The 25489-nt window shown below is 47.3% G+C and overlaps 5 protein-coding genes across 5 annotated transcripts; 1 reads left to right on the forward strand and 4 right to left on the reverse strand.

Annotated features, from left to right (window-relative positions):
- Nucleotides 1-6463: 6463 nt before the first annotated feature.
- Nucleotides 6464-7686, reverse strand: B0H65DRAFT_98585 (uncharacterized protein). The gene is made up of 2 exons (XM_062831652.1): nt 6889-7686; nt 6464-6644 (listed from the first exon to the last, which is right to left on the reverse strand). The coding sequence occupies exon 1, from the start codon at nt 7519-7521 to the stop codon at nt 6889-6891; it is 633 nt and encodes a 210-aa protein (XP_062684066.1). The 5' UTR covers nt 7522-7686; the 3' UTR covers nt 6464-6644.
- B0H65DRAFT_567598 (uncharacterized protein) lies at nt 7687-8938 on the reverse strand (the record flags this gene model as incomplete). Its single annotated transcript, XM_062830370.1, has 1 exon — nt 7687-8938. The coding sequence occupies one exon, from the start codon at nt 8936-8938 to the stop codon at nt 7853-7855; it is 1086 nt and encodes a 361-aa protein (XP_062684067.1). The 3' UTR covers nt 7687-7852.
- A 1651-nt stretch (nt 8939-10589) lies between these two features.
- B0H65DRAFT_537034 (uncharacterized protein) lies at nt 10590-12229 on the forward strand (the record flags this gene model as incomplete). Its single annotated transcript, XM_062829065.1, has 3 exons — nt 10590-10632; nt 10705-10822; nt 11383-12229. The coding sequence occupies 3 exons, from the start codon at nt 10590-10592 to the stop codon at nt 12002-12004; spliced, it is 783 nt and encodes a 260-aa protein (XP_062684068.1). The 3' UTR covers nt 12005-12229.
- A 4150-nt stretch (nt 12230-16379) lies between these two features.
- Nucleotides 16380-17159, reverse strand: B0H65DRAFT_98629 (uncharacterized protein). The gene has a single exon (XM_062831654.1). The coding sequence runs from the start codon at nt 16955-16957 to the stop codon at nt 16415-16417; it is 543 nt and encodes a 180-aa protein (XP_062684069.1). The 5' UTR covers nt 16958-17159; the 3' UTR covers nt 16380-16414.
- Nucleotides 17085-23999, reverse strand: B0H65DRAFT_98632 (polyketide synthase). The gene is made up of 3 exons (XM_062831655.1): nt 23590-23999; nt 17221-23527; nt 17085-17158 (listed from the first exon to the last, which is right to left on the reverse strand). Exons 1-3 carry the CDS (start codon nt 23892-23894, stop codon nt 17117-17119), a joined length of 6654 nt encoding a protein of 2217 aa, XP_062684070.1. The 5' UTR covers nt 23895-23999; the 3' UTR covers nt 17085-17116.
- Nucleotides 24000-25489: the final 1490 nt, after the last annotated feature.

Here is a 25489-nt window from a genome sequence, read left to right on the forward strand (position 1 = left end):
CGGGAAGGCAGCGAAGATTTATTAGTACTAATATATATTAAAAAGGTTATAGTTCGTAATATTCAAGGTCCTAATTACTCTAGCTTGTAAGAATTTACGTTTAATAAGGAGGACGCTCCTAATTTTAATTATAAAAAGAAGTAGAAAGTAAATATAAGGAAGAAACGCAACGCGGATAAAAATACGAAAGATTCTTTACGGCCGAAAAAAAGAGGAAGTATTATATTACTTTATAAAGTTTACTAGCAGAACCTTTACCTAATAATACGCTACTGGTATTTAATATTTAAAATTAGGGATAATTCTAAATAGATATTAAGTAGCCTTATTTAGAAATTTATTAATAAGAATTTTAAAAAAGTATTTCAAAATTAGTAATGAGGTTAAGAAGGTTAGGAATTAAATATAGGACTGTTTTATTACCTTTATATAAATTATTATATTACGATAATAAAAGAAATAAGAAATTGTTACTTGCAATTTAGTATTTCTCGTTAAATAAAGTACTTTTAATGTGAATAATAGTAAGGGTAATATTTACCCGCTTAAGAATTTTATAATTTTCGATTTTAGAGCTTCTATTTATATTTTTAATAAAATTAATCGTTTTTTTTTATTTCGAATAGCGTTCCTAAAGGATTACGTTTAGGTTAGAGATTTTTAAATATTTATTAAAGGTTTTAGGATTGTAGACGTAAAAATATAGAGAGAAAGAAGTACCCTAAAGTTATGGTTAAAGGAGGTAGCCTTTTACTTTAACTTTACTATAAATTTTATATTATTCCGCTTACTTCGAAAGCAAGGTCTTTACTAGGATTCTAAACCTTTAAGTAATTATTTTCATTAATTAAACGGTTTACTCTTTTATTTCCTTTAAAAAACCTATTATTAAATCGTCTTTAAATATTTACCCCTCTTCTTTAATTACGCCGCTTTCTTTATTTATCGAAATCGCTTTAATTCTTTCACCGGCCGTCGTATATATAAAATACCTGCGAAACTTTGGTATAAAAAATTCGGTTATTATAATCCCTAAATTTTCGAATACTTATATAATATTAAGGGCGTTAAATTTAAAGGCCCCGCTATTTATTCGTACAACGCGTACGGTATTTTAAAAATTAAATAATGAATTAAATGAAAATTACGCGACCGAAAGTTTAGCCCGAGGGAACGTTTTGCTATTAATTTCTTTAATTATAAAAAAGGGAGAGCAAATTTCAAATACGTTATATTTATTATTTATCGGTAGATTAAGTTCATTTAGGACGTTTATATAGCGAATAGATAAACCGAATCTATTATTGAAGGGTTCTTTTCGGTTATTAATATAGTTAAATATTAATATAATGTTAAAATTAAATATATCGAATACGATAACGAATTTAATAATTAATACGTTAAGGATAAATTAAATATACGCTTTATTATTTTCAAGCCTTTAGTATTTAATATCTAAATTTAAAACGGCGGTACTAAGCTTTTAAGGAGTATAATTAAAAAGAAGGCGCGTATAATAACGAATAGCGTAAATTTCCTTTATAACCTCTAATTTTAAATTATCTTTATTACGGTTTATTTTATTAACGGATCGCCTAAGTATCTTTATAATTGGAAGTTACTATACGAAAGATTCTATACTTTCGTTACTTATTATAAAGGGGTATAAACTGAACTTTATAAATTTAATTTTAATTACTTATATATTTATAGTTCTAAAGTATACGCGATAACGGGTATGATATAAAAGAAAGAGTAATAGTTTAAAAAGTTTTAATTAAAAGTTTAGATTAGATTCCTAGTTGGCTACGCTGCCTCTTTTATTTATTAACTTTGGAACCTTTAAACTAATTATATTACTTATACTCGTAATATACTTTTTAATAAAGATTCAGTCTATTTAGGGAATTTTAACAATCTTAAAAAAGGATTAAGGTTAATTAATAACGAAATTACTGACCTATTTAACTGAATTAATTAATTTTCTTAATTATTTACGTAATATTTTAAACCTTTTAATACGATTTAAAATATAAAAAATCATGGTTTTACCCCTCTCCTACCGTTATTCTTCAATAACGAATTTCAAAAGAATAATAATAAAATTAGTTTAAAGTTATTAAAGCCTATAATTTAAAATAAAACATTTATGAATTTTATATTTAAGTACCCTACCCTATTAAATATATTATTAATTTCTTTTATTATTACGTTTATGATTAATTTATTAGAGCCTATTTCTTTCCCGACTTTTAAATTATAAAAAGCCGCGTTTAACGTTAGGAAATTCATTTATTTAATAAGATAATACTAGGGTAAAATAATTATAAAAGTAGAAATTATCCGCCTGATTTCTAAGGGTAATAAGTTAAACTCTATTAAACGTTAAGACTTTCCCCTAATCCTAAAAATTTACTATAATTTCAAATATTATAATTTAAGTAATTTCTTTTAATAAGTAGAGGAAATATATTTTGATAATTATAAAGAAATAAAGTTATAAGTTAAAATAAATAAGGACGTCCCCTATATTAAAGGTTTTTAAATCTTCGATTGTATATAGGTATATATATATAAGTTTAATAAGTATAATCGATTATTAGAAATAGAAATTCGCTTTATAATTAAAGGAAATTAATAGTATAATTATAGTAAGGAAACGCATACCTCTATATTAATTAATCGTTTATTTTAATCAATTATTACGTACGCCGCTAAATTTAATTTTGAATTTATTTAATGTAATATAATAAATACCTTCGTTAATACTTATTTTAATAAGGAGATTTATATATGTATACCTCTTAATTATTAAAAGTATAATATTATCCTTAAATTCCTTAAGGCTTTCTATAGTTTCCAATGTATTCCCTTATTATTGTAGCGAGAATTTAATAGTACTTTTAAAAGTTTAAAATTTAAACCGTTATTCGAAGACCCGTATATCTTTAAACGTAATAGAATTTTAATTCTTTATTACATTAATAATATTATTTTCGCTTTTAATAAATTATAGTATAATAAAATTACCCGGGTTACGAAGAAGTTAAAAGAGAAATATAAATTTATTAACGGTAAGGACTTTTAATAGTTCTTAAGTATCGAAATTATTTAAAATCGAAAAGTAAATTATATTTAATTATTTTAACGGGAATATATTTATAAAATTATTAAGTTGATTAAGAATCCCTACACTTTTACTTTCATTTTAATAAGTAATGAAGAATTTATACCCTATAATAGTGTAGTCTCTTTCGATAAAATTTAGGAATATTAAATCGTTGTCGGTTTTATAATATACGCTGCCGTAATTACTTAATTTAATATCGCCTTCGCCGCTAACTGATTAATTCGCTATAATTATAATCCTAATCCTTAGTATCGTAAAGCTATTAATAAAGTTTTATACTACTTTTAATTCTACTTTAATCTTTCTTTTTATTACAGTACGTTAGCGAAATTTGAAATTATTTTAAATACGTCGTACGCCAATAATTCTCTAAATCGAAAGAGTTTATAAGGATTTACAATTAGTTTCTTTAGTAATTTAGTTTATTAGGGTACTATTAAATAAAAAACAGTATCGATATTAATAATAGAATAGAGCTCCTCTCTATTTTAAGCGTAGTAAAGGAGGCTATTGCTATTATACGTTTGTATAAGGAGATTAATATTCCCTTTAATAAAGATATTTCTGTTATTAATTATAATAATACCTAAACGATACTAATATTTACTATCGAGGTTATAAAATTAATAATCAAGTTTAAGTATATCGATATTTATTGTTATTAAATAAAGTAGGAAATTATAGAGGGAATGATTTAAATTGAATATTTGGAAATAAAGAGGATACTAATTAACGGTTTGATGAAAGTTTTAGGATAATTAGAATATAAGAAGTTCCGGAAATTAATAGGAATGGCGAATGTACTAGTTTGTAAGGAGATGGGGATGAATAAGGAGATTATAGATAATATATTAGAAGATATTTATAGTTTGATTAGAGAAATCGACATATTAGAAGAAATATTTTGTAAATAGCTTTACTTTTGCCTTGTTTTAAGAAGGTCTGTAAGTAAGGGGGTATATTAGAGTAGAGGGTAGATTTTTGGGATTTTGGCTAAATTCTATATAGGTTAGCTGCCTAGCCCCCTAATATTACTTAATTTCTAGGTATATCTAGGTTACCCCAGCACCCCCCATACCCTCTATTGTAGACAGCTCGAATCAGTCACACACTCTTCAATCAATCAATTCTACACGGTCATATCTAACAGATAGTGATGAGAGGGTGAGATTCGTGGTGGGGGTTGTTGATGCACCTTGGGGCACCCGAGGGACCAAATGGCGGGGTTGCAACCCAACCCAGCCTACGCTAAGGCGGTGTATCGCTGAAGCAGGTTTGACTTTCGCGGGACCTCGATAGCTGCTCTTGCACTACCAACTCCAGGTGGACTGCCATCATCGTGCAACATCAGGATGTCACCTCAGTGTCGTTTTTCTCCATGGGGAACGGATACCTGCTGAAGGCATCTACGATTCCTTGAGGGGTTGCACTGGTCGCCACTGCTACCATCAAAGACGCTCCATTCGTTAACCCCGACTTCGTAGAGGGATAAGAATATGGGTAGAGCGATGTATTGGTTATAAGGATACTACTGATTACGCTCCGATTACATGCAATGACACTGACCACTGAACCCGCAGACCCGCTGCTTTGTGCCCCACCTCCCCGTACCTCGATATCACCTGATCTATCGTGGAATAAGCATCGCCAACCTCTGATCTCATTGCCATCTTCAAATCGAGTAAGGAAAGCCAAAATGATGGCAGGAAGTATCATGACCAAGTCTGTTCCTTCCAAAAGACAGTGCCTGGTTCAAATAAAGTTGCCAAATGGTGGAGTTTGTGGGCGGGCGCTAGGAAAGTGCTAGCGCAGATCATTGTATGCGCATCGTCTGATTGGCTACCAAGGACGAACGAATTCCTAATCAGGAAGGAACCAAGCATTGGAAGAAGTGGGGTCAAGATGGCATCTTTCATCTCGCATTTGGTGCCTGGGTGCTTGAACTTTGCAGTGGAAATTACAGTGAACAACAGAGAAGACAGGAACGACGGAGATCAGGACTCCGGCGCAGTTCTGGATGGCGATAGCTGAGGCAGGAGCCTCCTATTACTTTCCAAGTTTGAGGCCTGCAGTTCGAGTTCATTCCACTTGCCACGCTCGCAATTACTGCGCCTGGAAGAGGAACTCGGCATTCTTGATGCAATGGATAGTGGCTGTGGTTTTGCTCCGGGCAGACACCATGTATGTACAATGTAGGAACAGGACGGAAGCTGGGTTGGGATGATCTGGATCTATAATGAGAGAGCGGAGATAATCCGAGCGTGGTTTTGCATTGCATAGAGGTACGACGCGTTTTGGTAGATGCAGACATATGTCCCAAATGTCGGCCGCCTTTCACCGCGAGAAATTTTGATCTTCTCTCACATTCCTTCAACTTCTTTCTGCTTCCTTTCTCTTCCATGGAAGCCTCGGCTCCAACAGCATGTGGTATACATCTGAGGGGCACATACTTACCTCGCGCAGATGCCACGTCTCCCACGGAGTCTGCTCGCATCTACGCCGCCCGCCCAAGATCCAAGGGCGCGTCTTTGCCGCCCCCTCCATAATTGTGTGAAAGGGATCATATGCTAAACCGACCATGGCCCGTCGCTTTTACGCCGGCAACGGAAGCCAGTGAGCTAGGATGGACTGGCAAGACAAACAGGTCCGACGCTATGGCCAGTTCCGCAGCCGGAGATAGTAGCTAACAGAATCATGGTGTGATGATGGCCAAACTTGACAGATTTCTGTCTGGCTGATGATTTTTATTATGTCCGGGACTTGACTGGGGTTTTCCTTCTTTCCCCTTTTTTCCCCTTCCTTTTTTCTATTTTTTCCTTTTCTTTTCTTCTTTTTTTTTTTTTTTTTTTTTTTTTTTTTTTTTGCTGCTTGAAGGTCACAAGGCAGAAATGGGATAAATCCATGGCATGTTTCTCGTGAAAACAATCTTGCAACGCAAGAAACAGCCACCAGGCAGTCCAAGTCGGTGGAAACAGAAAGAAATTGAAAATAGACAGACCGTGGTTCCCGTCTACCTTTGGTGGTGTACTAGTTTGTCTTCTTCTCCTGGCGCCTGTTGAAAATCCCGGTTCGCAAACGTGTAGCCCGACCAACGTCGGGCGTAATGATCAGGTGTATGCTGTAAATATAAGATAGAGAACAACACCACAGTTGATGTGCAATGGTGAGCCCAGAAGCCAACTGGTCAGCCGTCATGAGAGAATTTCCAAACCAAACGCAGCCTCTTCGTGGCCATTTTGGCCAACCGTGATTTCCTAGGGAGACCAAATCACTATTACATACATGTGGATTCTACAAAGGCCGCAAGATCACTCAAATGCATGGATCGAGAGAGCTAAAGGTGTGTTTAAGCCGAAGCTTTCGTTGTTGTATTGCTTGTTACCCGGGAATACTGAGATGTAATGATCCGCTTCGAGTTCTGTTTTCCTCGAGATAATACATGGGCTCTCCGACCCAGGACCATCATTCTACTTGGTGTTATGGGTAAGTTTAATAGGCGGGGTAAGTACCGAACCTTACACAACCAGGTCGTTCCGAGAATAGGAATGTAATATAATATTACGAATATCCAAGGATCCCTTCTCAAGCCGACGAAATATTTTATCCCGGAGGACAGAATTGATAAACGAACTTCCATTTAATCATAAATATTAGACGTAACGCCGTTTCTAATATACAAAACACGTTCTTGGATGAAAATAGAGAGAGCAAGACGTATGTTCCAAGACGTCAAAACCCGGCCCCATTTCTTGAATGACTTAACAACCCCGAAATTTTGGCTGTAGTAGTCCGTGCCAGGTACCTGACAGGGGGGTTTTTCTTTTGCTCGGAACCACAGTATCAAGCCAACAACCATAGCAAATGCAAATGCAAAAAGCAGAAGACTGATAACAACTAGTCCCCCAAAACGCTGATGTCCGTTTATGCCAACCCGCAATCAAAAATGCAACTCTGTCCCAAAATGCTGTTCCAAGTATACCACCCCCATTCCCAAACCGAAGATGCAAATCCGATTCCATATCCATGCAGAGCCCCAACACGAGGAGGCAAGAAAAAGCCCCAGCACGAGGAGGCAGGAAAAAGCCCCAACACGAGGAGGCAGGAAAATACAAAAAAAAAAACATGCAAGTACAAAACTGATTCGAACCTATATGATATATACCCTCACAAGTGGTTAGTACTCGTCGTCGTCGTCGTCGTCGTCGTGTACATGAGTATTCAACCTTTCCTTCTCCTCTCCTCCCAAAACGAAGAGAAGGTTGACAACTTCTCACCCGAAACACACATTTTATACGACCATTGTTGATGATGCTCATAGTGATATAATGTGATGTTCTTGTGTGTTCGTGTGTCCCGTTTGTGCAACAAGAAGTTGTACGTGCGTTTTTCATGGTTGTCCACACACCTCTGATCACTCAAGGAAAGTTGCTGGCTTTCTCGAGTGATGCCCTCTTGAGGCTGGTGTTAGATTAGGTGGTTCCCTCCGAAAATGCGATGAATGGATGGCCTGGCAGAAAAGTCCAGTAACAGATCTAAGTGCTTGTGGGGGTGTGCGTCTTTAAGAGAGACTTGACTTCCACACACACAGACACCTTCCTGTGTTTGGCGACTGGACTTTCACATCGCATTTTCTGTTTCGTTTCCCTTTGGAGGAAGGAACCACCTAGTGGGCCATTAGTAGACGCTGATGGTGATGATGTGGCCGTAGACGGAGGCTAGAGCTCAATGCTGAAACTCTAGCACATCCGGAAGTGCTAGTTGTGGTGCCTGTTCAATGGCACCACTTAACTCGGTAATTTTGGCCTTGAGGTCTTCCACCCAAGGGCCGAAGCCGCCACATCGCCGCGTGAAAGCTCCAAGAAATGTCAACACCCTCAGGGTGTTGTGCTTCTCCCCGAGAGCTAACAACGAGGCGACGAGCAACACACCTTCCTCCAACGCCTTCACACCAATCGTTATTACTGAATATATTTCAATAATATACGGGCTGCTACCCCTATAGCGCCCGTAGCAATCGTCACAGGAGACGAACTGCGCTAGAGAATTAACTACCTCATAATTGGCATGAAGGATATCGGGGACTAAAGGAATTGGGTTATTCTCGGGCAATTGTTGACTAATCGCCTCTTTGGCCCGGGCCAACCTCAAAAGGCAGTTGCAGTTTGGGGCGGGTACCGGGGCAAAAGTAGCGAATGCCGGAGTAATGGGGGTGGGTGCCGGAATAACGGATGCGGGGGCCGGAATAATAGGTGCGGGTACCGGAGGGAAAGGGGCGAATACCGGAACAACGGGAGTAGGTGCCGGAGTAACGGGGATGGGTGCCGGAGCGAAAGGGGCGAATGCCGGAGTAAAAGGGACGGGTGCCGGAGCAACAGGAACGGAAGGAAAATGTGGAGGTACGCGACCCGGAAACAATACGGGAGCCGGATCACTAGAGCCGGACCGGACTGATTCCGGCGGCGTCGGTTGTTGAAAGATGATTGGCGAGGGTGCTGCCATGCCGCCCGCCAGTAGCGCCTCACCGGCATCGGGGCCAAAGTCCACCGGATATTGAGAGCCGCGACGGCCGGCTGGCGCACCCTCACCTTGGTTGCCCTCACCACCGCGTCTGTTGCAGTGGTGAAGGCTGCCCTTCTTGAGACAACGCTTACACATTCCCCCTCCGCCCACTGCTGGTCGGCAGGCAGTCTTTGCCAGCCTGCATGCGTAGCAGGCCGTTGGCCGGCGGTCCTGCCGACGGCACCCGCATCCATCTCCGACACAAACCTTATGCAGCTCGCAGTTATCCGAGCAAACGTGTCGACCCATGTTGCCTATGATAAGTTTCGTGTTAGTTTCGTTGGACGATACAAGTATACGGTCAAGAGATATATTCTTGAAATGGTGATAACGAACCTGGACCTATGTTTCAAAAAATAGACGTCAGATTCTCTGGGAGATAGGCCTTTTGTTCGAGGCTGGCCGGATGTTTGTGAATATTTTCCTCGCTTTGGAGGTGGGTAGGGGGTAGAGGTAAGAAGGGTCACTGACTAAGGTCAGGATTTGGTGTCGTTTGTGAGTTAGGTATATAAAAGGTAAGACGGATCACGAGCTCAGGTAAGAATTCGGTGTCGCCTCTGAAATGAATATAAGGTAAAGATGGTTAACGAAGAGGATGGTGAAACTATTGAGATCTGGCGGTGGTGCTGTTTAAGTATCCTGAAGAGCTCGAGGGAAAAAAAATCCTGACGCCCGGACAAGAGGGCGGGCATCAGAAAAGATATCTATGCATTGCAGAAACCGCCGAAACTGAACATCCGGAACTGCATTCGTAGAGTCATTCGAGGCCAGTGTTGAAGAATCAAGCAGGTGGTGATGGTTGAAGTGCAGTTTGCGTGCAGTCTTTTTGTCTTTGCATACATGTTCCAACTTGGTTGAGGAGGATCTCTTGTCGATAAACTGCTAGGGATGCGTTGAAGGGGGAACAATCCTGATGAAGTTTGGGGCAGCAAAAAAAAAGAATTCATCGGCTCGTAGGAAGACGTCCTCGGTATGGATACCATGATCGGTGATTGAGCCAGCAAAAAGAAAAATAAGTGAATAAGACAAGAAATCCAACGGAAATATCGGATGAAAGCGGTTCGTTGTACCGGCAGGAGGGACGGTGGGATGTGTTATCGGGCGGAAAAACTCTTCTGCGTTTTGAAGCACATACACAGGAACAGCAGTTGAAGTTTGAGGCTTGGTTGAACACGTACATCTGGGAAGGACGGGTTGCGTTCTCGGCTGCCCCCTCCGGTGCGCTTATTCCAGGTTTTCATATCAGTTCTTTGTCCGTATGTAGGTATACTACACGACATCTGAAACTACGCACGCAAGCGAGCCCAGTACCTTCAGTTATGTTGCCAAGAGGTTGAGGAGTGAGGTCAACATCAGTGCGGGTTTGATGGGAAAGAGCGATGGAGGAATCATTGTGTGCCGAGCCTCCATGTTCAGCCTTCCACGCTGATTCTTTCGTCTAGTGGGACTCGGGCTAGAAGGCGCTAAATGGCGGGTAGCAGGTGGCCGCTTCAGCAGCATTTCCTTATAGGGGTTGTAATCTTGGTACCTTCCGCTGATTGGTAGGCTAGAAGAGGTACCTAGGTACCTACCTTTTTAAAGATAACCTCACGTCACGTCACTACCCATATCCCGTCTAACAACCGCCGGGGTGGTGACGGTAGACCCGGACCCGCCTATCTGTCCGTGAGTGTCCGGGATCGGGTCAGTGGGATGCTGACACGGCCGTGACGCTCCGGATTTGTTGGATCCGGGCTCTTACCTCTCCCCGGCAACGGGAAGTACCAGCTAATTGAGTACTTGACGGAGCCCTCAAGAGACACCAACACCTCCGGTCTCCAACAGAGCCAGCACTGGACCGACAACAAAGGCCTTCTTCTCCATGGCACACCGCAATCTCTGGACAGATATACCACACAAAATGTCACAGACACCGAAACCCGTCATTTACATGTACCGCCAACGTAAATTTCCGTTGGGCTTCCAAATTTTACCTTCAATAATTCAGGACAGTGAAAACTACCACAACCATTTAGCATGTGCTCGGTGTGCCACTTGCTGTCAGCTTCGTCTTCACTACCAACCTCTCATCTGGCTCTCTTCCTGTGTCTACCTCTACCTCTACGCTCCTTTCCTCACATGGATACGACTACCGTAAGTAAATCCAACTTTCTTTGCCCAAGACCAATATTGCTCTTTGCCACCTCCTTCCTCCTCTTTGAGGAGAAGGTACGGTAGGTAAGGGATATGGCGTTGCTACCGCGCGTGTACCATTCTTTGAGGCTCTGCTGCTTCCTTTGGCCGACTTTAAGTCCGTCACGGCGCCGCAGCCAAGCACAGATTTTCAGTTGGTCAGAATACAAATGCTTCATTCACTGCATTCTGCAAGCAACAAGAAAGACCCTTCGCGCGGACAAACTCCAAATTCCGGGAGCATTCACATGCAGGACCTATGCTTCCCATCCTCGTCATCATAATTTTTTTCATGATCTGATGAGACTCTAGTACTCATAACCTGCAGGAGGATCCTGATGTCATTTAGGACAAGTCAGAAAAATTCGTGAGTATCAGATGCCGAAGCAATACCGGCTCGCGTGGCTTCGAATACCGCCCGGTCGGAAACCCGAGGTGTGTCCGCGCCAAAAGGAGGTACAGGTAGCCGCAGCACACGGACCTTAGTGCCTGCAGAAGACTTCAATCACTCGCATCGATAGATGCACTTCTAGCGGGGCTTATGCCCTCACAAGAATGGTTAACAACGGGCGTCGACTTGCTTGCCAGGAATTATCTGCGCCTGGATTTGTTAGCATCATCAACCGGCGGGGCTGCGCGATCATCGAATATTTTTTAGGCCACGTGAACCGAGCCCGCTGCATGGAAACCACCGGTGTCCGTCTGCAAGAATTCAAAGTCAAGGAGTTTGGGCAACGTGTCCCCGAGCCCAGTCCCCAATTGAGCTGGTTCTCAAACAGGAAAGCTTCTCACGCAGTCCACCCGCCCTCTTCTCTCCCCGTCACCTCCCGCCCACTATGGCCACGTTTTTTTAAGGGAAGACAGGTGCAAAAACCGATTGAAACAGACACGAGAGCCGCTTCCTTGCAAATAATAGGGGCATGGCTTCTTGACCGTAGCTCTGCAGCCAAGAAAAATCCCGAAAAGGGTTCGGAAGGGGCAATAAGTGAGGAAGCCTGGTCCTGGGCAGTTTTCAGCGCGCCTGATTTGGGGACCAAGCCACAGCTATACCTTGGATGGAATCCAGATGCATGGGAAGGTTTCTATGAGTGTCGCCATGAAGGAAAGTGCTCGTGGAGATGGCCAGGAGGGACTGCTGGATGATACCGCTAACAATAAAAGATCATCAGCCCAAGAACCAGCCCGATCAAAACAATATCGTCGGTTGACAAGAAAAAGCCGTCAACTATTCGGTTTCATCAAGGTAATCAAGCCACAGAGCACGAACCTCAGCCACGTGGAAAGATCCTCTCGAGTTAACGACGGCTGAGTATGGAAGTGTTCGGGAGTCAGTGAAACAGTAGAAGTAATTTCTACGGGGTGAAGTAGGTGTGGAACGTCGGAACATTCCCTCGTCGTGGAACGGTAACGAGCACGTTCGAAATGTGTCTGTTCTGCAGATAGTCATCTGTCGTGAACATCTTGGAAGTCAAAGACAAAATGATAGCCCACTCACCTATCACAGCCATCAACGCCCAATGGTCTGACCCTTATCTTTCATCGAACATGCTGAAAAAACATGGCCTTCCCAACTGACCACTTTATTTCTGCAGGTATTTTGTTGATCAAGAGGAAAAGCTACATACCGAGGTCATATCCATATTGAGCCAAAGTCACGAGAATCCATTGGGTGTCTGCGTGATTGAGTATGGTTGGCACCTCGTGCATCCGATCGGGAGCCTACTTTGGCGTGGACTCGAGGATCAAGCCTGTCCACACAATCGTCCACATGTCATCCTCACACCACACTGTGGCTGTTCTTGTAATTGCATCGTCATTTCGATTACGGCTTCGATCCTGGTGGTTTGTTAGTGTATCCACATCAGATTGACTGCACACATTCTCGCGGCACTTACCATACCATCGGCTTCCTGACATCCATCATTCCCTTCTAGAAGAAGGACCGTCTCACAGACACACAATCAGCACAGCCAAGCTTCATTTGTCCTACGTTAAGATTCCGCGGAAAAACTAAACGGGATTTCGTTACGGGTGTGACAGCCAGAGAGACATGGAGACACTCGTGCAGGCACGTAGACTAAAGCGCTAGGTGAGAAGTAGGAGAGGGAGAAGAACGGAGGAAATCGGATTGGAGACAAAGAAGAAGGTACGGTTATCAGGTTATGATCACTGTTGCTGATTTTGTGTTGTAGATTGCTTGGGCTAACCCGCCATGCGCAATGTTTTATTGGAGGAACATCCGCATGTCAGGATCACCCGGGTGTCAAGAACAAGCGAAGCCAACTTGAACATGAGCTTGAAACAAAAGTGGAAGTGGAAAGAGGATTCAGTTGTCTAGGTCATCCAACCAGTGCGGCCCGTCCCTTGGTTCCTTCCGTGTGGTAGAAGGTATTATTCAGAAAGTTTCTAACCGGCTCCTTCCCAAGTACACGGGACGATCGGAATGTCTCCGAAGTCGGGAAGACGTCCAGGTCGTCAAGGAACTGCTCTCTCCTCAGACAACATCAAGAACAGGAGGAAGGAGCCGAGAAACCTACCTATCTCAGCGGAAGGGATGAGCGACGGCCACAGCGGCAATTACTGCAGTGCGCAATCGAACATTGGATTCAAACGCAACTGCCTTGAATTTCCATAAATGCTCCGGGAGGAAAAATATCCAGCAAGGGAACTGCTGTGTGAAGTCCAGCCTGAGATGAGATCTCCACGTCGACGTGGGGCAGTCAAGGCTCGATGATACCAGAAGCAGCATCGCCTTTCCTGCTGATACTCGATTATCTCCATGTCATCTTCTTAGTCAACATCTATGTGTATCTAACGAGGTGTAAATTTGGCGCAAGCCGCGAGAAAAATTCAGCAAGATTTGCTCATAATCCACAATCCACCCCATTGCTCCTTCCATGCCTTCATCGGTCAACCCCTCCTTCAACTCTATCAGTCTCTCTTTCCTCACCCCCCTCCGCTCCCCTCATGACGCTTGTCTCCTCTTTCCGAAATAGGGGAAAGCAAAAAGAAAGGAAGGAACGCCCGGGCTACAAGCCGTTCGGATCACGACATCTGATCTACAACAGAGATCCATGCTTTCTTAGAGGCGGCAGGCGCCAGCGAACTTTCTGAGATACGATACGATGTAGTACTGGATGCTATCCGCTTTTTATCGATTTGCGCCACATTGTTCGTGAGGATCGACGACTGGTTGGGATTCTACCCAGACGGTTAACTCTGTCCATACCGATGCGCGTATAGCAAGCCACTCCCGTTCCGAGGATCGAACGCGCAAAGATTGATCTTCACCATGTTTTGCTTCAGCTTCATCTTGTTTGTTTCTTCTTCACCGCTTCGCTCGCTTTCATGTGCGGATCAATGTCGTGCATTATCAGATTCCCATTCCATTTGACCATCTTCAGCTGGAAGGTAGGTGGTGTTCAAGCCTTAGCGCCAGCGACCACTACCCAGCCAGTTATGGAACCGTTCGACTGGTTGCAATATGCTTGACATCGGTCACTCAGTCGTATAGTCAGAGGTCACTGCAAGGTGAGACAAGCGTCGAAGAACAAGGTGAGGCAAGCTAAGTTCTGCCATGTCCTGTTGTCCCCTGTCCCCAGCTGTCTCGCAATCCAGCGCAGCACTGAGTTGAAAGTCACAGGCACAAAGGCAGAAAGTAGCAGGTACCCGTCTGCTCCAACCTGAAGAACAATGGAGGCTAGACCGCCAGACTGCTTTAAGCTTAACCCATGCCACCGCAGTTGAGTAGATTGCGGTTCGCGGGTTATCATCCAGTCGGGAATTTCCGTCGTTGAGTGACCAAGTGTTACTGCTACCGTCACTTCAACAATGGGTGCCCGATGTTGTGCTTTGTGCTTTGTGTTCCTGTTTTTTGCGGTAAGGTAGGCCTGCCCCCCGTCCGTTAACAATGAGTGCATCTAGAAGTTTATGCCTTGCCTACGGTGTATCCCTTCCCGGTCCCTTCGGTTTCACTCACCTTTGCCCACCTTTAACAACCCAAGCCAGGTCAATACTGCCCTCCCTCAGACATTTTTGGTCTCCCATCAACGTCTGGTAGCAGTCAGCCTCATCCGCTCCTCTCATCCACTCTTATCCATCTTCGCCACCCCATCCACCGTCCTCCCCGCCATCTCTCTCTCTCCCTCCTCCTCTTTCCCTTGCCGTCATCAATCCTGCCACAAACCCAGCAGCGCATGCTCCCAGCCCCAAGTCAGTCCTTACCTCGTTCCCTGTCATGTGTGTCTTCAGCCTAACCCTTTTTAAAATCCCTTGGCGAGAAATACCCCGAATGTTTCATTGGTCTCAGATATTGCTCGTGCGTCGAGCCCATTCCCATGTTGAGCCCACTACCCATAGATTAGATTAGGGGAATACGAGAAAAAAGTCTTGGATATCTCGCTGTCACTCGCTGTAGGTCGCTGTCGCCTTGTCGCTGTACTATCGCTGGGCTGTTGTTGGGAAAGACATGCAGGATAGGCAGGGCAGGGGGCAGGGGGCAGGGGGGCGGGTATCCCTTGTGAATTGGATTTTCGTGCAACGATGATATATTGGTCTCTCTTTGATAATCTCGACGTTCTTGCTATCAAGAGTGTAGGTATGTATGTACATGTCGTTCTCGATAACGGGTCCAATTCTGGGTCTCCCTTCCGGTTGCTCGACAAGGTGGTCGTCAAGGCAGCAGTCGACATGGTACTGCTTACCGGATGGCATCGCTTCCGTCCTGTCCACTCGCATTTTCGAATCGCTATGTAGTAGTGAAATCGGAATGCGATGACGATCGATGGGGTAACGTACTTACATGCTGGTAGTTAGTCACGCATCCGGCAGCGACCAAGGGACGAGCGAACGAGGAATGATATGATGGATGACCGCATTGCCGGGGGGCGGGGAGGGATAGATTGATTGCAGTCAGTCGGTCGGTAAACATCGAACAATGCCATTGACCAATTGCAGCGGCCGGATCGGGTACCGGTCGCGGTATGTACCTCTTCGGTTCTTCCCTGTTGTCTGCTGCTGCACTGTTTTCGTCAGTCGCTTCCGGTGATAAAGTAAGACAGAAGATTGATTCAGGACCTGGAAAAGCTCATATCGTTCGTGGTATCGTGATTAATGAAAACGGAAAGATGGGGAGGAGACGGAAGCAGGACAGGCGAGCATGGGAGGCATGGCGGGGATTGGTGCACGGACCACTCAATTCCTCCCTCAGTCCATTCAAGAGTTCTTTGTCGCGAATGGCAAGCTGCTCACCTACCCTGTACTTTAGCTTAACCAAAAAGCAGGCCGCCCTAATCCATACCGTCTCGGCATGGGTTAGAGCGGCCACGCGCTCTTCGATGTTGCTGGCAGTGTGGAGGTTAGGTTCTTCTCCTCGCCAAAAGTGGTGATCGCAAATAAATGATGTTGAATCCTTCTCACATCTGGCTTGATGCTCATTGACGGCCGCCCAACCCTTCGTTTTCTGCACGTTGCCTTTTGGCAATTCGCGAGTTTGTACGGTAGTGCTTGAAAAACAAATGCGTCATTGTGATGCCTATGTAAAAAGCAGATGGTCTAGGTGTCAATCTCGCGGGACCAGGAAGGTAAAAGACAGGTTGAAGGACAAACTGCGTGCGCGTAGGGGCGAAGGAAACCAAACGAGCAGAGCGTTAGGAAAGAAAAGATAGGAGATGACAAAGAGAGAATACCCAAACAGAAAGACATGCGAAAGAACGGAGGAGAAAGCCACCCAGTAACCACCATCGAAGGAGCCGAGCAAACACAGAACAGGAACATCCTCCTTTCCTCCCATGTCGTGATCCACATAACCAAAACTCCCAAACGCCAAAACCACGAATCCTGACTACACGACCCTCTCCATCTTCTTTTCGATCCCTCTGACCCTCTCTCCACCATTTTTTTGCGGGTCTCTTGCTCCGGTTGATGTTGGGCAGACGTCCGATTGCTACTCGCATGACGCCCAGTATCGGTTGTAGACCTTTTGTTTTGATATTTATACTCCTCCCTCTCTCGCCTGGTGCTGAGATATCCCTCTGTCCCCCCTTTCGCGGAGTGAAGAGTCCGAGATCTCTTGATATTGACCGGGTTATAGCGCATGTGGAGGAGAAAGGAGCAGCCTTCTCGTCCTCCTCGCTGTACCTACTGCTCCCCATCCTCCGCGCTGGTTTGCCCACCCTCAAACGCCATTGGTGACGCCTAGTGGTAGGCTTTATCCATGATCTTGCGCTTGCGCTTTATGGCCCTAATACCCGATGATCATGTTAGAGCCTCCCGGATGAATGAACCGAGTTGCTTGGCCTAGAGTAGATTGAAAGTTAACTTCACGCACTCAACGAATGGGGACAAGGGAAACAACTGACCAGGTCATCCTTCATCATAGAGAAGTGGTTGCCAGGCATGTGCCTGAAGGTCATCTTCTTGACATCCAGGTACTCATCCCACCTGTTGGGTCCGAAATCGCTTCTGTTATCCAACAGGAACAGGGCATGGCCCTTGGGATAAGGCTCGGGGCGCGGATCGGTCGGGAGCTTGCAGACGCCGTCCTCGCACCAGATAGCTGTCACCTTCGGGCACTTTTCCTTGGGAATGGGCTCTGCGTCGTAGTTGCTCAGGGCCGTAACGGAGGCAGCGAAGTGTGGCAGGAGCCACTCGGGGATCTTCTTCTGGTCGCCGCCCTCACCAAGAAGGCCGATGGAGGCAAACCAAGCGTGCAGACCCTGAGGGAGAGGTTCGATGGTGACAGGGCATGGAGCATCGATGATGATGAGATTCTCGACCTCGTCGCCGGCCTTGACGAGCTGACTGACGATTTCGTAGGCAATGACACCACCCGCGCTCCAGCCAGCAAGGGAGTATGGGCCCTTGGGCTGACGCCGCTTCATCTCCTCGATAAACTTGGAAGCCATGCCGTAGACGCCGCAGTTGTATTCATCCGGAGTCCTCATGAAGGGAGAGAAAAGACCCCAGACAGCCCACTGACCGCCGACATTGGAAATCTCGGTGTAGGAGGTGGCGCTACCACTGCCGTCGGGGACCATAAAGAGCTGCTTGGTCGCAGTCTTTAGACTTCCAGACAGTAGGGTGGAGGTTGCTTTGCGGTTTGGGTAGTCGTCGACAATTCTAGTGGGACGCGGAGGCTTTGGGGGGCAGGGTTCTTCGAGACCAATTCTCGGGTGCTCCTTCTTGGCACTCGATGTGTTGGAAGATGAATTGGGCGTAGGCGCAGTCTCCTGATTCTTGGACTTTGGCGTAGGCGCAGTCTCCTGATTCTTGGACTTGGCCGGCTTAGGGGCTTGTTTCGGAGCAGCCTTCTTGGGAGCGTCACTGATACCAAGAGCACGCTCGACGTCCTTCAAGGAAGGGTTGGTCACGAAGAGATCGGACGAGATGTCCATGTTCATCTTCTCGCGCAAGGTACCAAGAATAGCCAAACTCATGAGCGAGTCCATGCCAAGGCTTGCTAGATCAGGGGCAGCTTGAATCTCTTCAATGTCAACGCCCATTTCTTGCGAGATGGTGTTCCGGACAAGGCCCTGGAACTCGTTGCTGTTCTTCTCTCCTCCTCCGGACTCAATTCGAGTAGGACCCTCACCCTTGACCGAGTTAGCTTCGCTCTCATCAAGGGGAGTAGTGACATTAGACTCGGATCCAAGCTCTGGGGATTCGTCATCGGACGAGTCATCGGACGCGCTGGACGAGATGGGCTCGTTGGCGCCAGCCTTGTCATACTGGGCAAGGTGACCCTTGAGCGCACCAATGGTCGGGTAGTCGACAAAGGCACCAGAGGGAATATCCAGGTCAAGTTCCTCGCGAATCTTGCCGGACACGGTCAAGGACATGAGAGAGTCAACACCCAGATCGGTGAAGGCAATGTTGTCGGCAAGCTCATCATGGCTGCAGCCCACCTCCCTGGCAAGAATGTCCAGGACCTGTGCGACCACTCCACCCTTGAGCTTCTGGTTGATCTTGCCGATGTTGTCGGGTGTGACAGTCTCCTTCTTCTTCTTCTTGGAAGCCGGTGCGGATTTGGCAGCTGGAGCGGGAGGGGGTGCAGCGCGAGCCGGAGCCGGCGCAGCAGTTCCCATAGCAGCAGCGGCGGCCCCACGGGGAGGAAGCAGCATGTTGAGAACCTTGCGAGGAATGGCAGCGAACCTGATGTCACCGGCAATACCTATCACCCTTTCCCCATCAAAGACGTAGGCATCACCAGAGAACATCTTGCTTCCCTTGACGGGTTGCATGCGGATGTAACTGCGGTATTCCTTCTTGAGATCAGGGATCTCGGTGAACCTCATTGAGCCCCAGCCATGAGAAATGAAGACCTGCTCCCGAGAATCCACAGCATCGGTGCCGTTGATGATGAACCCGGAGATGTGGCACAAGCTGTCGATGTTGTAGGGGTTGAAGTAGAACTTGCCATCATTCTCCGTGGTCTGGAAGCGGATCTTCGCAGTGGCTTCACAGGAGTCGCTGTCCAGGATGACCTCCTCCATGCCCTGGTAACGACGGTTGTAATCAACCAGGGCACCAAAGAGCTTGTACGCAAGACCGCGGCCAATCTTGGAAGCCTCTCCCCGCTGCTCTTGTTGCTTGAGGGAGTCAATGCGGGTCTTGATCAAGTAGGCCATCTTGTCGAACTCCTGTTGCCAGTCCTCGAGGTCGCCATAGTAAACCTTGCATGTGGCGTGTTCGGTCCTCTTCGGTCCATCCCCAGTGGTGAACACAAGGTCAGCGTATCCAGCCTGGGCGTTAGCCGTGACTGTGAGTCTCAAGATGTGGCTCTTGGCCGTGTCATTGAAGATGAGTGTCTTCGGGACTTCCATCTTTGCGACGTTGCACCCAATCTTCTCGGTCTCGGGACGCAGGAGCTTGTAGGCATAGTCGGCCACCGTCATGGCCATATCGCCATACAGCGATGATGGGCAAAGCGGCGCACCATTGACCAAGTGACCTGACACCACCTTCTTGAGATTCTCTTCGTGAAGCTCAGATTCAATCTCAACAATTGCCACATCATCCTTGACCTCCTCTCTGATGACTCGCTGAACTGTGGTGGTAGACAGTTGCGGCTTGCTGGACCCGATCTGCTTCGCTCCACCCTGGTTTGTGATACGGTTCTTGGTGAGACACCAGTCACCCGTGTACTGAAGCCAGTAGTTCTTTTCGTCGAAGGAATAACTGGGCAGATCGAGGAGGCGGACACACTGGAGGAAGTCGCGGTGATACTCGCTGAAGTCGATGTTCAATCCAGCAGAGTGCAGCGTGCTAAGAGTAGCAGTGAGAGTCTTGAAGGGCTGAGGATGGTCAGTACGGCGGAGGGTGGGCGCGGCAATGGTCGTAGCACCAAAGGCAGCTTTGACCATGCCCACGGTGATTGCGTGGGGGCCAATCTCGAGCCACACGGTCTTCTCGTCGATCGTGTTTTTTTCCTGGGCTCTGAAGAGTCCACCTTGGAAGTTGACAGCCTCTCGGGCGTGGTGGCGGAGGTAACTAGCGTCCACCCTGTCGTCTTCACCCAAAACTTCAGCGTGAAGCGGAGAAATAATAGGAATCTTGATGCGCTCGAAAATGACTGCAGAGGCAAGGTTTTCGAAGTCGTCCAGAATGGCGTCGACTTGAGCAGAGTGGAACGCGTACGGAACGAGCAATCTCTTGGCCTTGTGGCCGGCGGCATTGAGCTCCTCCTCCAGTTTCGTGATGACATCGGTTGGCCCACTGAGTACCGTCTCACGGTTGCTATTGATACAGGCAACGTTCACGCTGGTAGCCTTGCTACCCAACGCCTTTTCGACCTCTTCGACTGGAGCTTGAACGGCGAGCATGGCGTGGCTGTTCATCGTGCACTTCTCAACCAGAAGACTCGCACGAGTGCCGACAAGGTAGATAGTGTCGCTGGCACTGAGGACGCCGGCAACGTTGAGCGCGGCATACTCTCCGAGACTGTGGCCCATGACCACGGCTGGCTTAATGCCCCATGACTCCCAAAGCTTTGCAAGTGCCATCTCAAAGCAGCAAAGACCGATCTGTGTGATGATCGGTGACAACTCGGCGACGTCCTTGGTAGTACCGTCAATCAAGGGAAGGAAAGACTCGAAACCGTGAAGGCGAGCAAGACGGTCAAACTCATGGAGGCTCTCCCGGAAAATGGAGTAGTTCTCGTACAGCTCCTTGCCCATGCCGGTGTACTGCGAGCCTTGGCCTGTAAATAAGAAAGCAACCTTTGGCTGCTCAGGGGTTACAGGCACAAAGTTCTCCTTGAGGCGATTCAGGATGGCACTCTGCGCTTCACTCACGCTCGAAGCGGTGACGCTCATGCGCCAGTAGTGCTGGATCTTGCGGGCGGTTGTGGAGTAAGAAATGTCCGCGAGCGACGCATCCGTATGCTTGTTCATCCACTTGGCAAGATTTTCCGCGTTCCGAATCATGGCAGCCTTCGACTTTCCAGTGACGGTGACGAGCTGGTGGCTGCGTGGATCGGGCAAAGTTGGTGCGGTCTTGGGAGCATCCTCAACAAGAATGCCAGTATTACCACCAGCGGCACTGAAGTTGTTGATGAAGACACGTCTGGGCTTGCCATCTCTGCGCCTGAATGGGGTCAGATGGAAGGCGATGTTGACGTTGCGCTCAGACAAGTCCTTGGGGAAGGTCTTGTTGATAATTGACCCTTTCTTGATACCGACATGGGGAGGGATGGCGTTCTTGTGAAGCATCAGGAGCACCTTGCAAAGGGCAGTAATTCCAGAAGCCGCCTCACCGTGGCCGACGTTAGCCTTGATAGCACCAAGATAGAGAGGCCTGTCCTCGGGCCTCTTACGCTGCGCTGGCGCAAAGACATTGGTAACAGACACCATTTCGGTGCCGTCTCCTGCTTGAGTACCCGTCCCGTGCATCTCCACGTAGTCAACATCATGAGGATCCACACCAGCGTCGTCCAAGATAGCTTGTGAAAGCGTGGACTGAGTTGGCCCGTGGGGATGAGTGATTGAGATAGCGTCGGCTGAGTGATTGGTGGCGGTGCCGAGAACAACGGCGAGAACTCTGTCGTTATCGGCCTGAGCATCTTCCAATCGCTTGATGACAACCGAAGCGCAGCTATCACCACGGCAGTAGCCATCGGCCTCATTATCGAAGGTTGCGCAAGGCCCCTTCTTCGACAAGAACTGACCTCTGCTCAGACCGGAAAAAATGTCTGGGTTGGTCATGCAAGACAAGCCGCCCACAATAGCGGTGTCGCAATCGCGAGCCCAGAGAGCAGTACAGGCAACCTGAAGCGCTGCAGCGCTGGAAGAACAGGCAGTATCAATGTTGAGACTAGGGCCACTGAAGCCGAAGTGGTAATTGATACGACCAGGACCAAAGGCGCGGACACCACCTGTGATGAAGTAGGTGTCGACCTCCTGGGCCGCGTTGATCTCACGCCAATCGTCTGATGTCTGTCCGTAGAAGGTACCGATGCGATCCAGTCTGGTAGAGGGCGTTCGGTTGGGGACGTATCCAGACATCTCCAGCGCTTCGTAGGCTGTTGTCAAAGCCATTCTCTGCATAGGGTCGGTTTGGAAGGCCTCACGGGGTGACATGTTGAAGAACCGCGGATCGAACAAGCCCGGTTGCTCGATCCAGCAGCCATAGGGAGTATGGCTGGTGTTGATAGCCTTGCCCGTAGGGTCATAGTGTGTCTTGACATCGAACCTGTCCGGGGGCACAACACGGTGGACGTCGAGTCCCTTTTCAAGGAGTTCCCAGAGCTTTTCATGATTGGCGGCATCGGGAAATCTACCAGCCATGCCAACAATGGCGAGCTGGCACTTGCCACTGGACCCATGGTTGCCAATTCTAGAAGCAAATGCTTCAGGGGAGATGGGCGGATTGTCCCGGAACGTGACATCCAGGTTGGTGTGGGCTTTGATCAGCCCAACGAGAGTTGCGCCGTTCTGAGTAGGACCAAGCGGAAGGATGAGGCAGTTCTTTCCCTTGAAGCTCTTTCCCCTTGCGATACATCCGTCAAGCACCTTGGTAAACCTCAAGGGCTCCAGCAAAACCTCGTGCACAATTTGCTTCAGCAAGGACGCGGTGGTGACTTGCTTCTCGGTGACCCATTCACCGGAAAAACACGACATGACATGGGATCTCGGCTTCGTTCTGTGCAGCGCGTCAATGACCGCCTCGTCATCCAGACGCAAGATCTCGTCGATCAAGGCAGCATCGTGAAGGTGTGGTGCATGATAAGGTCCGTAGACGGGAATCGAGGTTACGTTGGTCTTTTCGCCAAAGTTGTGCCCACTTGCGAAAGCCTTGAGAGAAGAAGGAGGACCGGAAATGGCGACGCTTTGTGATGAGCTTGCACTCAAATATAGGCGGTTGCCGCGGTTCCAACCGGTTTTCTTATTGAAATCCTGAACGACCGGACCGGCAGCGCTTTCGGAAATATTCGTGAAGATATATGTCCAGCTCTCGGATTTTTCGACCGTTGGGTAAATCTGCTCGGCAACCTTATACACGTGCCTTCCAACTCTGAATGACATGAGGGTCACTTGAACGGCAAGTGGTACCAACTCTGACAACGATTTTGTGCAGGCGATTGCGCTGGCTGCGAAGAGCCCGGAGCATAGGCCGACAAGGCATGTATTCTCCGGTCTGGCGAGGTCATCGTGATTACTCTCGATATGACTAGAGACGCGGTCAGGTTAGCCTGAGAAAGGGAAATGACAGACAAGCAGAGCACCGCTTACTCTATGTAATGAACCAATTGTGATATGCACAAAAGGGCACCGTCGATGCCAGGGTGCTTGATCTGCTGTGCGTGGTATCTCTCATTGAGTTGCTGTAAATTGAGGAACTCGGGTAGTTTCGAACGTTCTGTCCTGGGAAGCTGTTCTATCTCGCGTCGGATGGCGTAGCCAACCTGGTCCAAGTAGGCTTTTGCGAGAGTGCCTTTCTTTGGTTTGCGGAAGAGGCTCGCGAGGAAAGCGTGAGTATCGAGGGACTGGTCTCCGAAGAGGTAGTATGCCAACGGTTGATCCTGGAGAGAGAACATGGTGCAGGATTTTCTTCAGGTTCTTCTCGGCCGTATGCTGTACGGTTGTCGTGGATGATGCAGGATGTATGGAAGGATACTCGGAAGAAGAGATGATACCGCGAGATGGTGCTGCAATATGGGCAACGGAAAGTGACTCGCCCTTTGCCTGCCCTTTACTTGTGACAAGAAAGCAAGAAAGGGATGGGGCAAGCTTAATTAAGTAAAAGAATTAAAGAACTAAAGGATGAAATGTAAAGCGAGGGGGACTGGAGCTCTCATTCGGAATGTGAGCCCATGGGCGACGGACATACATCTTCCCCGGACCACCATCGGACGAGTGAACAGGTGCCTCATGCTTGCAGTTACATAGGGTTATCCGTAGCCGGTGGACGGACTGCTGGCCTCAGCTTATTCTGGGTGACCATGTAAGCTTCGGTGGGGGGGTTGATACACAAGCTCGGCAAAGATACTTACGGCATTGTTTTGTGTATCTTGGTGCCATCACTATTACCGCTAGACCGTTTGGGTGTGTTTTGGGGGGGATTTGTAGCATCCCTGTTAACTTGAAGACCTGGAGATGCTCGTGAGACCATCAGGGAACTCCTGCCGCTCCCGGGCAGGATCATGCCTGCTTCGAGCCAGATCCACCCGGAACAAGACGATTCACATGGGAAGCATATCCCTCTGCATCTGCGACCCATGAATACATTGGGTGAGGGGGTTGAGAGCGTAAACGCGGACACGGACTTCCCCAACCGGTTCACGGCGCCTCCAGCCAGCCGTATAGGATTTAGCCACACGGACATCCGGCGCGGAACATGTTGTTGTCCATGTCCATCAGCTGCGATGCCAGAACCGGATGATGGCGCGAAGCTTCGGACGCGGTATCAGTTGTGGGAAGGATCGATGTTGCGAGTTTCTCGTGCCCTTGTGCAAATATAGACAGGGCGCAACATTGAGTATTTTCTTTGGGGCGTTGGGCTACCACACCACCCAAGACGGGGAATGATCGAGTGTCTGGTTCAGGCTGTCCGGTGGGACGAGATGCCATAGGTCAGAAACACCCCTGCCTTGGCTCAATATGGCAATGCCTCAGGGGTCTCAGGCTCTCATTGAATGGCTCCGTCCAGCGCTCCCCTGCTCTCTCCCTCTCCCTCCCTCGGTGAATGGTAGCCATGCGCTATGGTACAACTCCCTCTGGATGAACATAACCCAGGCAGCTGCCAGGGACGTACCAAGCAATGTTGTACCATTCGACATCTCGAAAGGGATCCGAGACACCGTATGTCCGTGTGGAACGTCAACGAATGCACGTTAACATAAAGGAGCGTGGGCCACGAATGGCCAATTGCCCAATCCGGTTTGTAGTTCCCCAAACTGGGAAGCTTTTAAGCCGCTTAGGGAAATAGTTGAGCAATGCGATCTTGACCTGTTCAGTCGTTGCGTACAGGCTGGTGTCGAAGTACCATGTCTGTCCTCCTCATGCCATGGCCGCAAACATGAAGTGACATGTTGATCCCCGTTTTCGGAATCGGCAGCTCGATAGGCAACGTTGTGTTGATGTATGTTGCAAAGAGGAGTGCCAAAAGCGCTCACTGCAGCTTGAGTCTTGT

Source organism: Neurospora tetraspora (genome assembly GCF_033439725.1).
Source record: "Neurospora tetraspora strain CBS 560.94 chromosome Unknown B0H65scaffold_2, whole genome shotgun sequence".
NCBI classification, from domain to species: Eukaryota; Fungi; Ascomycota; class Sordariomycetes; order Sordariales; family Sordariaceae; genus Neurospora; species Neurospora tetraspora.

What these genes read in the sequence shown, in the direction of transcription:
- B0H65DRAFT_98585 (XM_062831652.1), bottom strand. Translation starts at nt 7,521, where the DNA reads ATGAAAAACGCACGTACAACTTCTTGTTGCACAAACGGGACACACGAA.
- B0H65DRAFT_98629 (XM_062831654.1), bottom strand. Translation starts at nt 16,957, where the DNA reads ATGCGCTATAACCCGGTCAATATCAAGAGATCTCGGACTCTTCACTCC.
- B0H65DRAFT_98632 (XM_062831655.1), bottom strand. Translation starts at nt 23,894, where the DNA reads ATGTTCTCTCTCCAGGATCAACCGTTGGCATACTACCTCTTCGGAGAC. An exon ending in CAATTGGTTCATTACATAGA is followed by an intron (nt 23,528 to 23,589) that starts GTAAGCGGTGCT and finishes CCGCGTCTCTAG; the next exon opens with TCATATCGAGAGTAATCACG. An exon ending in CTATGATGAAGGATGACCTG is followed by an intron (nt 17,159 to 17,220) that starts GTCAGTTGTTTC and finishes AATCTACTCTAG; the next exon opens with GCCAAGCAACTCGGTTCATT.